This window comes from Nyctereutes procyonoides, unplaced genomic scaffold, assembly GCF_905146905.1.
Source record: "Nyctereutes procyonoides isolate TBG_1078 unplaced genomic scaffold, NYPRO_anot_genome, whole genome shotgun sequence".
NCBI lineage: Eukaryota > Metazoa > Chordata > Mammalia > Carnivora > Canidae > Nyctereutes > Nyctereutes procyonoides.
Window position 1 is genome coordinate 29,530,153 of NW_026575049.1, and position 12,134 is coordinate 29,542,286.

The window sequence follows — 12,134 nt, forward strand, 5'->3', positions numbered from 1 at the left end:
CTCCTTCCTCTTAGCTTAAATGGTAAAACTTAAAAGGTCCATCGACTTCAAAGCCACAGGTTTCCATGAGCACGCCAGTTAATGGGGGCGCCTGCCAAGGGGTGACAGCTAAGTATTCAACACTTTAGCATCGGTAATGATTTGATGAGCTTTTAAATGCTCAGGCTGTCCCCAGACAGCTCAGAGGCTGGGGATGGCAGAGCTGTGGCTTCAGATTGGGTCCCAGCCCCACTGCTCACCAGCCCCGGGCAGCGGGCACAGTGCCCTTACAGCCAGGTGGGGCACCCCGCCGCCCTGCCCTGCGGGGCTCGGCCTGCAGCGAGTGACCGAGAGGAGGGGCGGCGGTGGCTGAGGGTCTGAGCCCCTGGCAGACCTTCTTGGAGTTGCCTTTTCTCTTGTTCCTGGGCCTGGCATGGAGCAAGCCGTTAGTACTGGGCTGCTGATTGAATAGACATAGACATAGGATAGCCACCGCCCCCCCCCGCCCCGCCCCAATTCCTTCTCCATCCCTTGGCGTTTTTAGCTACTCATTGTCCCTCTACACCTTCCACTGTGAACGGTGGATGGGCTCCACATCCCTGGGTTAACACGAGCCTCGAGTGGGACTCCTGGAGCACAGGGTCTGGGAGGGGCGCCTGAGAAGCAGCCCTGAGCCTCTGGTTGGGAACGAGCTGATACAATAAAGACATAGACAAGGCTCACTGAAAGGAGGCATGAGGGGTCATACAGGAAGTAGCAGCTCATGGTGATCCCCAAATGGGAATTGGGCCAGACTTGACAGAGAACTGAGTGACTTCTGAACCCCTAGATTATACCAAAGAGCTCTAAGTTTGGGGTTCTTACTCAGTGTTGGCCATGAAACAGACTATCTTCGATGCCACACTTCCTACCACCTAGACAATTCTTACCAAATGCCCCATTCACGTTTGGGGAAGGGATCTGATTGATGTAACTAACAGACACGGACTGATGGGCACAGCCCTGCCATTGGCTACCTCAGGTCACATGCCAGCCCTGGTCCGGTCACCTGTGACTGGCAGGAGCATGGGGAAAGAACATGACCCACATGGTCATGGAGGGACTAGAGCAGAGCAGATGCCTTTAGAAAGAGCTGTGTATGTGGGGTAGTCATAACTGACGAGTCCAGTACAGACTCAGGACAGCCAGGACACCTGCTTATTCTTTCTGAACCTCTTTGTCCTCAGCTATAAAATGGGGTGATGATACTCATTACTTTGCAAGGCCTTCGTGAAAATTAGATGTAATCCCACCTAAGGAGGCACTTGGTAAACTGTAAAATTCTGTGTTGATGGAAAGAAGGGCCTGTGTACCTTGATCATAGCACTAAATCAACTGTACTATAAGCTTGTTCCTTTTGTCTCCCCAAGAGATTATGAGTTTCTTGAACACAAGAATGTGTTCATTTAGTTTTGTTTTCCTCAGCGTGTAGCAGTTTCCATCACACAGTAGATACTCCCTAACAATGTGTTGGATAGATGAATGGATTGATGGGCAGATGATGGATGAATGGGTGAGAGAGTGGATGGATGGATGGATGGATGGATGGATGGATGGATGGGTGGAGCCAGCATGGAAACATGGCCCAACGAAGGGAGCAGCACAGCAGGAGTACCTACACGTAAATGGAAGGCGGAAGAAATTGTGCCTCAGGGGGGGATGTCAAGCAAAGCTTCTCAGAAGGAAATAGCTGAGTAAGGCTGTGAAGGCCACTAAGCCAGGAGTTTTCTGGGTACAGCGGGAAAATTCAGACTCCACGGAGCTGTGGGTTTGCCTGGGCTTCAACCAGCTATAAGGGGTACCACCTTGGCTCCTGCCCTCTGCCTCTGCCTGGGTGAGGGGCAGTCTGGCAAAGTGGGCGGGCTGTGGACAAGGAGACTCTCAGGGCCAGGCCAGCCCCAGGGCCAGCCAGCGTGCTGCTGCCTGAGCTTGAAAACATGACAGCTCCTCCTGGGATGGCTGACAACGGGGGGAGTTGAGTTTCAGGCTGCTGGCTTTGGCTTTGATGGTGCCCTTTCTGCTGGCCTCGGAGACTCCAGACAGTGGCCCAGCCTCCTCCCTGCTCTTGCCACATACACAAACACCCCCACGCCCCTGTGGCCTGAGTTGTCCTACCACCCCACAATGGCACCTGCCCCAAAATAGCTTCCATGTGAGAGCTACAGAAAGGAAAAGATTAGACCCCACATGAAAAGAAGGGAGGAGGAGAGAAAGAGAGAGAGAGAGTGAGCGAGCCGTCAAGTGATCTGTGTCAAGCTTCAGGGAAAGTATAAAATCCCTTTGGGGCCAGGCGATCTCAAACCCCAGCTGTCAAAGCCAGGACGCCGAGTCAGCCCGGACTTGCTCTTTTTGTCTTCTTCAGCCTGTACCATGGGGCTCAGCGACGGGGAATGGCAGTTGGTGCTGAACATCTGGGGGAAGGTGGAGACTGACCTGGTGGGCCATGGGCAGGAGGTCCTCATCAGGTAAAAGGAAGAGATCCCATTGCCTCTGTCACCCACCCCTCAAAGATCAAAGGTGTGAGCCTGTAAGGTGGAACATTTGTGTGGGGTTGACCAGTTGGCTGCATCAGTTGAATTTATTAAAGCCCCCGCTTGGTTCCCCTTTGCTTTGTAAGAGTCAGGGACTTGAGTCTGGGAAGGGAGAAAGGAAAAGGGATCCAGCTCATGCCTGTGTCAGCAGCAAGAGAAGACTGGTGCTCAAACCCTGGGTGCCTTGTGCCCACCAAGAGGAATCCTAGAATTGTAGACAGAATGAGCAAGGGCCCCGAGACGTCTCGTCCAGCTACGTCACTTAATGGATAAGGACATAAAGGACCTGAGCGGGGCAGGACCTCCCCTGAGTCACAAGTCCTTTAAGGTCTGTAAGCTGTCAAGGCTAAGACATGGTCTTCTAGATGAGACCTGCAGCTCAAGAATTGGCTCTGCCACTGAGCAGCTGTGTGACCTTTGGGACAGTACACAACCTCTCTGAGTCTAACAGCCTCTCCTCTACAATGGCGGCAGGGTGGGGGGGGATGCTAATATCTACATTTTAGAGTGGAAGTGAGAATGGAATAAGATAATGCACGTGAAGGGCCTGGCACTGTTCCTGGAATATAACAGGTTCTAGAAGGTGGTAGTAATTGTTACGGGTGGAGTCAGACTACGGATCTTCACAGTACAATAATTAGAAAACAGAAGACAGAGGCCCATTTCGTGACCCCAAATGTTGAGGAAGGCTTAAATTCGAGAGCTCTGAATGGTGTGGCCTCCAAGCACGGCTTGACTGCTATAGCAAGGGGTTCCAGAATATGCAAAAGAAAACAAAATCCCAAGCTTTGTCCATAAAGGACGGACTGTGGGACTTTATTTTCCCACTGCCCGCCACCCCAGATGGTGTGAGACCTCTCTTCTGGTCCCTTCTCTTGTGCTTTGGGCAGCATGAGTCAACCATGTAACTGGGCGTAAATCAACATTTCTGCAGCTGGGAGCAAGGGGGCCTTCTCCTTTGTCAGCCAGATTTTCCTCTCCCACTCAGGTGTCTTTCTGGTCTCCCTCTTGCTTCTGTTCCCACTTCCCCAACCAGGGAGAATGGCCAGGCCCATAAGCTCTGTGACCCGAAGTCCGAGCCCTGGGTGGCCACACTAGAAACATTGGGGAAGGGTGGTGGCATCATCGGGGTGTCCCCTTATGCCTTTCTCCGCCTGTCCTCTGATAGCAGGCTGCAGGGGCTGCAACAGGTCCTGTTTGGGGAGACAAAAGTACCCCCCAAATTGACATCTGCTCTGTAGCCACATTTACTGTGTGACCTTGGACAAGTCACTCTTCCTCTCCTGGTCCTGTTTGCCTCTTGGTTGTCTGCCAGGGTCTCTGAGGTCCCTCTCTGCTCTCAGGCCCTGGCATTCCCTGAGCCCATGCCCCTCCCTTGCTTTTGGAGAAGAGGCAGGGTTTTTGGGGTTGGGGACCAGTTTGCCAAGTGCAAGTCTCTCCAAGGTGATCTGGGGGCCACCAGCCCCCCAGGGCAGTGACTTGAAGGAGACTTGGAGTATTATTTCATTAGGGGAAACATTCCCTCCTGGCCCAGGGTGGATCAAGAAGACCTGCCAGGGGCCAGGGGCCAGGGATGAGACATGATGCCTGAGACTCTAGGGCCCTGGAAGGTCCCAGAAAGCTCAATGCCCTGCTGTGTCCTAGGCTGTGGGACATGCTGAGACCGGAGACCATGCCAACTGGTCCCGCCCGCTGGGTGTTGGGGTCGAGGAGAAGGGCCCCCCTGTGTGTGGAGGGCGGGGAGGGGATGCCAATTCCCAGGGCTGCACGTGCCTCTGTGAGAGCTAGCCTCTTGGTTCTGTTCCAGCCCTGAGCCTGGGCTTCCTCAGCGACCTTGGCAAGGTCATTGTCCTCCACGTCTGACTGTAAAAGACAACAAATCTGCTCCACTGACCCTGCTATTAAAACACCGAGGGCTTCGCTGCAAGTACATGATCACAAGGGGCTGGAACGAAAAAGCCCAAGGGTCGCTTGGAGAGCCTGGCTGCAGGAGCGGGGCAGGGGCCCAGGACCGAGGGGGCTTCCGGGTGTGCTCCTGCCTTTCCTTCTCTTATATTTTTGCATTTAGCCCAAGAATTTTGAGGCCACGAAATGTTTGAAAATCGCTGCTGGTAGCCAGTACTTCTCATGTTACAGAGAGGAAACAGGGCCTGAGGGTCACTGCCAGCCAGGGGCGGCTGCAGGCAGGACCCCAAATCCCTGATCCTGATGGCAATGATGGTGATGGTGATGATATTGGTGACGGTGGGGGCCGTGGCAGTGATCACGGTGGTGGCGACAAGAAGGAGGGGTGAGGACAGCAAGTATGGACACGTGCACACCACCTGGCCCCGTGTTGGGTGCTTCATGCATCTTCACTCACTTAAAGCCTCACAAGAGCCTTATGGGGTAGATGTTATGATCACCACCCTGAACAGAGAGGTTGAGTGACTTGCCCACGGTCGCACAGCTGGAATTCAAATCCAGGCAGCTCGGACCCTGGCCTATCACAGTCCCGCTTGGGAGCCCCGTGCTCCACTGGTCCCCCACCCCCACTCCTGCCACACCAGAGGGGGCCCCCTCCTCAGTCCGGTTCTTGGGTCTGGAGCAGAGAAGTAGTCCTTGGAGCAGGTCCCAGTCCTCAGTCTGCCGTGTGGGTGTCCGATGGGGCCTCCATTCAGAGGATGACTGGGAGGGGGCCTCCTGGGCCTGTGACAAGCGAGGTGGGTGGATGTGGGACTGGAGGTGACAACACGGGGCTTCTGAACCAGTAGAGAAAATCTGTCCACCCTTCTCTGTGGGGTGAGGGGTTTCCTCTGTCCATTTGCAGGTAAACCCAGGTGTGGCCTTGTGTGGCTGCCTGGGGCTCCCGGCGGCAGGACCATGGGCCAGGGGAGGGAGGCTCTAGAATGGTCTGGGGGTGCTGACTAGCCCTATTTTCCCGCACTGTTCAAAGTAAATCTGGGCTCCCTTTGCTGGCTCACTGGTGGGGAAGGTGAGGCAGGGGTCAAGCCTTAGGATTTGGAGGCTGAGATATCAGCTAGACCAACCCTTTTGGTTTATAGACGGGTGAGCCCTGAGCCAGAGAAGTTGAGTGACTTCTTCAGCGTCACACAGCACATTAGAGGCAGCAGGGACTGGGCCTCAGCTTCCACAAATCTCAGCCCCGTGTTCTTTCTCCATCACCTCTGGGAGCCCCCCAGGATATCTGCGATCCCCTGGCTGCCTTGGGTGCCAGGTCCTGGGGCCTCTCCTGCCCCTGACAGGCTCTCTCCAGTGTCCCGACATCTGGCCTTCACCTGCGGGTACTGGGTCTCGCATCTGTCAGGCAGGGGGTTGAGGATCATTGTCACCAGATAATAAGTGGAGCTCAGGGACCCTTGGGTGAAAACTGCCAGAGAGGAGCTGTCAGTGCACAAGGCTTGGCGGGGCTGGGGCTGGTGATGTGGTGACGCGGGGCAGGGGGAGGACAGCCCTGGGTGATCTGGGGAAGCAGGAGGGATTGGCTCCTGGGGGAAGGATGTGCTCCCTGCTGGTGCTACCCTGTGCACGCCTGTGTGTGTCTGGGCGTGTGCCCATGAATACAGGTGTGTGCTGTCGGATGTGGTCACAAACAGGAGCGTGTCCGCGGCAGGGCTGCAGGCCTCGGTGGGAAGTTATACAGGACAAACTTTCCCAGGGCCTGAAGCCAGGGGCGGGAAAGCCGAGCAGGTAGTGTCACCCCTGCCAACACTTCAGGCTGTGACACACCACCTTGGGTGTGAGCTGTAGAACCATCCAGCCCCTGCAGCAGGCCTTGCCACCACCGGCCAGCCGGGTGACCCTGGGCACTTCTCCTACCTCTGTAGTCCTCTCGCCAACAGGTGAAATGGGGAGAACCACCCCTGCCCAGGCGGCAGGTAGGACTCCCTTCAGCCAACACCCACCTTTCCACAGCAGGAAACACAGGTCCAAGGTTCAGGTGGATGCTCAGGTTCACAGGCAGAGCCGTCTGCGGCCAACTCACTGGCTCTGGGGCAGGTGGCTCGCTCCCCTGCCCTACCCCAGGGGCCTCACCATCCTACTGTGGGAGCCCAGGAGGGACGCAGTGGGGAGGGGGTCCAACCTCAAAACAAGCAAGTGTTTTCTGAGCCTGAGAGCTAATCCGGAGTGGTTGTGAGCCTCCTGTAGCTGGAAGTATTCAGGCAACCAAAGGATAATCCTGAGGCAGGAAGCCGCAGGGATGGCCCCCTGCTGGGTCTACTTTTAGGGTCACTCAGGCCTTGGCCCTGCCTCACACCCGCCCTGTAATGTTGAGTTACGACTTATCCCCTTTGAGCCTCTGTGTGCTCATCTGTAAAATGGGAGATGCAGGTGCACAGCCTGCAGGTGCAGGGCCCAGTGCACAGGGGGTACCATCAGATCCAGGGTCCTCCAGCCCTGGTGCCCCTCCCACCCCCCCACCTCTAACCGTGATGCCAGTTGGTCACTTGCCCTCCAAACAACTTGGAGGAGATTGGGGTGAAGCCAGGGAGCCAGGCCACCACGTCCTCCCTCCCCGCCTGGCACAGTAGCAGACAATGAGGATGGGGAAGATGGTAACGGGGAGCCCCTCCGTCGCATGTACTCGGCCTTCTCACGCTCACATAATCACCACTACGGGTGGGGCACCAGTCATCTGTGTGCTCAGATGAGAAAGCTGAAGCACAGAGGTGGGGGATGCACCCAAGGCCACCCAGCTGGGAAGTAGGGGGGCCTCGGCTGGAAATGGTGCCTGGCCACCTCCAGACCCTACTGCGCGTCCCAGTGGGGTGTCCCAGACACTGCAGTGTCTGACTGCAGACCTCCTTGTGCCCACAGGCTCTTTAAGAACCACCCCGAGACCCTGGATAAGTTCGACAAATTCAAGCACCTGAAGACAGAGGATGAGATGAAGGGCTCCGAGGACCTGAAGAAGCATGGCAACACCGTGCTCACCGCCCTGGGGGGCATCCTTAAGAAGAAGGGGCATCACGAGGCCGAGCTGAAGCCCCTGGCCCAGTCACATGCCACCAAGCACAAGATCCCCGTCAAGTACCTGGAGGTGGGAGGCAGGGCAGGGGTGGGCAGGGCGGGCGAGAGGAAGGAGGAGCCTCGAAAGGGGTGTGATTTGGGCCTGAGTTCCAGCTGGGCTGCTGATGCATGGGTGACCCCTGTGCTTCTTCTTTGTACCCCCTGTTCCCTTATCTGTAAAGGGGAGCTATCGCCTGCTTTGCCTTCCTCCGGGGGTCACAGAGACTTAACCTGTTTCTCCCCCAAATCAGGATGTTATTCAGAGGAAACAGGGGTACACCCCTTCCCTGCCCCCTGCGGGAAGGTACCATTCTTGTACCCATTGGGCAGATGAGTAAACTGAGGCACAGGGAGGGTGATAGCTTGTCTACGGCACACTCCCAGGGTTCAAACCAGGGGCCGTGCCTCCAGACCCTCTGCTTCTAGCCCCTGTGCCACGGGAAGTGGCAAGACAATTGCTGGGGCTCCATCCTGGGGTAGGGGTGGCTGGTGGATGGGGGGAGTTGGTGGGCAGGGGAGAGTCTGAGCTGCAGGTCTTGCCTCTACAGCCAGTAGGGGGAGGGGTGTGACAAGAGGAAGCCCTGGGGCCGGGGCTGGAGAGAGGGCCTCAGGGGATAGGAGCAATCCCTGGAGGTGGGAGCAGTAGCCAGGCTGGTGCAGGGAAGAGGATCAAGATGGTGGTCATCGCTACCATGAGGAGAGGCCAGGGAAGCCTTCACCTGGATGGCTGCGTGAAATTCCCACAGCCTCCCCCAGGTGAGGCACTGCATCCAGGGCCCCTTCTTCTTTGCCACAAAGGAAGTTCAGAAGTAGGGAGTCCAGAGCTGGCTTAGGGGCCCCACAGCCACCCGGGGTGCAGGCTCTTTCCCTGCTGCCGATGTCAGCGTGAATCCCCAAAGTTGACTCCTGGTCCAACGTGGCTGCGAGAGCTCCAGCCATCTGCGCTATACTCCAAACAGGAAGCAGGAAGAAGAGAGGAAAGCTCTCTTTTAGGGAGTCACAGAAATTCCATCCAACAGTTTTGTTTAGGTCTCACTGGCCAGAAGTCAGTTGTAAGACCACATCCATCCGCACGGGAACCAGGGATGGTAGGTCCCTCGCCGCTGCAGGTACAGCTGGTGTTCTGTTACCCAGGCAGAGGGAGAAGACGGACATGGGGCAGGCAATTAGCAGACCCCGCGCCAGGCAGGTGTCCTTCTCATACCCACTGTACAGATTTGGAAACTGGAGGCTCGGAGAGGTTAAGGAGCAGGCCCGAGGTCACACAGCTAAGTAGCCGGTGGCTACGGTCTGAGCTGCGGGACCTGGGAACTCCGGCTCTTCACCCCTATGGCACCACGTCTCCCATCAACCGCCTCCACCCATGTCTTCAGCCCCTCAGCCTTCCCCCATGCACCCCACAGATCACAGCTGCCTCACAGATCACACCCAGATGGCCCTGCCCGCCCATCCGCTCAGCCTCACACACGTGAGGAGCGGGTCCTGCCTTGGAGATGCCGCGCACGCTGCGGCCCCTGCCCTCCCCGTCTCCTCTTGGCAGCAGAGCCCTGTCCATCCCCCGGGGGCCACCTCCCCTGCATGTGGCCATCAGCTGCTCCATCCACCAGCACCACCACCCCCGCCCCGCCTCACCCCTGCCACGGCACCTGCCCGGCTGTACTGTGATTTCTGCATCTCCCCAGCTGTCTCTGGGCTGGGGCATGAGCTCCTCGGGGGCAGACCCCCGCTCTCCCATTTCTGAACCCCAGTGGCATGTGGTGGCCTCACTGTACAGCCTGAATGAGCCTCTAGGGGGACCGGGAAGCAGGCTCAGAGAGAGAAAACGACGATTCAAGGTCACCTCGCCGGCCCGGGGACAAGAACCCAGGTCTACTTCAAACAAGTTTAATTCACTGCGCAAACCCTGCAATATCTGAGGCAGAGCCCCGGGGTCCCCCCACCCCGCTGTGAGACCTCCTCCCGTGCTCTGCAAAGGGGCTTCTGCTCCCCAGCTGGGATGGAGGGGACCACAGAGGGCGCTGGGTGCCAAGGGCAACTTTTCTCAATTGTCCGGCTGGCCTGGCCCACACTCTCCTAGATGTTAGTGGCTCTGCCCCAGGGCCACTAGGGTCTGAGTGGGGAGACCCGTGGGGTCGCCTGAGCCGCTGTTTTAGGGTGAAGTCACACATGGGGGTCACAGCAGAGCAGGGCCTAGAACCTGGGTGTCCCACGGTCTCCAGGGCAGGGTTTATGTCACGGTAGCCCAAACCCCCTCTCTGTTGTGTGACATTTATGACCTGAAGGGTGAGCTTACGCATGTGTCCAGATCGGTGCCCAAAGGCAGGTGTTTGTGGAGCTGTCCCTGTCTCTTCCTTTTTCTTTCTTTCTTTCTTTCTTTCTTTCTTTCTTTCTTTCTTTCTCTCTCTCTCTCTCTCTCTCTCTCTCTCTCTCTTTCTTTCTTTCTTTCTTTCTCTTTCTTTCTTCCTTTCATTTTTTGAGAGCGAAAGAGAGAAAGCATGAGGGCCGGGAGGAGGGGCAGAGGGAGAGGATCTTAAGTGGGCTCCATGCCCAGTGTGAAGCCTGACGTGGGGCTCGGTCTCACAACCAGCCTAAGATCATGACCTGGGCTGAAACCAAGAATCTGACGCTTAACCCACTGCGCCCCCCGGGCACCCCGCCGTCCCTATTTCTGGGCAGAACCGTGTTTACTGGGTGTTGCCATTTGTGCCTCTTGAGGTCTCTGTCAACATGTGCCCCCCGCCACCTGCCTGTGGTCGCTTGTGCTCAGGGTGAGAAAATGGGAAAAGCCAACCGAGGTGCGGTCCCTGCGTCCGTCCCTGGCTCTGGCGGCCGTTTGTCTACAACCCCCTGGGTGCAAATTCCAGCCCTGCCGTCCACTTGCTATGTGATCTGGCTACGTTCCCGTCTGGGCCTCTGTAACCTGATGCCGCTTGGTCCACCGGCCAGGGCTGTGGTTGGCATCAAGTCTTTACTAAATGTCAAAAAGGCCCAGTGGCATTTTACGGCGCTGAGATCTTTCAGTGGCTAAAGCAGCGGTGCTGTAGATGTTCCTGGGAATGACACTGTGGGTGTCTGAGTGCATGTGGGACAGTGAGGTTGATACGAGACAGGATGGGTCCTGAGGGGGAGCAGTGGCCCTTCCTCGACCTCCCTCCTTCCCCCTCCACCAATAATTCTGAGCACCGGCTCTGTGTTTGGTATAGAAAATAGGATGCTCTGCCCCCCACCCCCACCAGCGCCCACACAGGCTACTTGGAGCAATAACCACACTACGCCACTGAATGCAAAAATTAAACACACGTGGATGGAAATAGTTCTTTCCTAGATTTTCTGGCTGCAAAATCCTGGGTAAAACCATGGAATAGGAGCATTTCCCTTCCCTCTGGCTGCCAGCACGGAGGCAGTACCCCAGGCCCCCGCATCCCCAGCACTAGCTGAGGAGGGTGGCAGGTGAGCCGGCCCACCTGGCTACGTGACCTGGAGCCTGTACCGAGGTGGGCCTGGCTCCCCGGGGCACCTGTCTTACAGGGTGGTAGGGAGCGAAGGAACGAATCCACGGACAGCCCTCGGACGCACGCCTGGTGTGTAGTAAGCGCTCCATAAATGGGCGTGGAATAAAGAGAAGGGGGCGCTCAGCCTGATTCCCGTCTGGCTCCTGTGACCCGCACCCCTCTCTCCTCCCCGCTGCAGTTCATCTCAGATGCCATCATCCAGGTCCTGAAGAGCAAGCATTCCGGGGACTTCCACGCCGACACCGAGGCGGCCATGAAAAAGGCCCTGGAGCTGTTCCGGAATGACATCGCCGCCAAGTACAAGGAGCTGGGGTTCCAGGGCTAAGCCCCTGCACGCTGTCGCCCCCACCCACGTGGGCCCCGGGGCCCCAGGGGCGGGCGGGCCTGATCTCTTGTAGCCGTGTAGACTTTGCTTCTGAGTGTCCGCTTTGTTGATGAGAAGTGGGCGGGAGAGGCTGTGCAGGGTGGCTTCGCGGGCCTGGGGCCTGGGCCCCTTGTGGAGGGTCACCGCCACGGGGACCGGGAGGAGTGTGGCCCTTTGCTCACTGTGGCCCACAGAGTTCTGGTCACACTTCTCCTCTCTCCTAAACTCCAGCCCAATCCCTCCAACCTCCTCAAACTCAACCACACCTTCACCCTCCCCTCTGATCCCAAATCCAAGCCATAAACCAAGGCCCGGCCATAAGAACGCTCTGATCCATCACTGCCCCCCAGTGTCCATCTGTAATGAAAGAGACGTCTGGACAGAGTGGGCCAGCCACCCCCCAGCCCGAGGGAGGCGACGTGGATCTGGAACATAAGTGTGCCTTTTCTCAGCGAATGGAGTGACTCACCTGGTTTTAATAAAAGACCCTGCAACATCATAGTCTCTGTCTGGTGAGCTTCCTCTCCTGGAGCAAGTGAAGAGGGCCCCAGGGAAGAAGTGGCTGGGATTGTGTGCGCAGACAGCCCTGGGGGGCGGAGGCAGAGGGAGAGGAGGAGAGGAGGGAAACAGACGGAACCTGCCCTCCTCAGATCACCCTCAGTGGCAGGGACCCCATGTGGGGCATGGGGAATTGCAGGG

The 12,134-nt window shown here is 57.2% G+C and overlaps 1 protein-coding gene across 1 annotated transcript; it reads left to right on the forward strand.

Moving 5' to 3' along the window:
* Positions 1-2,247: 2,247 nt before the first annotated feature.
* Positions 2,248-11,934, forward strand: MB (myoglobin). Its single transcript, XM_055328702.1, has 3 exons — positions 2,248-2,483; positions 7,368-7,590; positions 11,250-11,934. The coding sequence occupies exons 1-3, from the start codon at positions 2,389-2,391 to the stop codon at positions 11,394-11,396; spliced, it is 465 nt and encodes a 154-aa protein (XP_055184677.1). The 5' UTR covers positions 2,248-2,388; the 3' UTR covers positions 11,397-11,934.
* Positions 11,935-12,134: the final 200 nt, after the last annotated feature.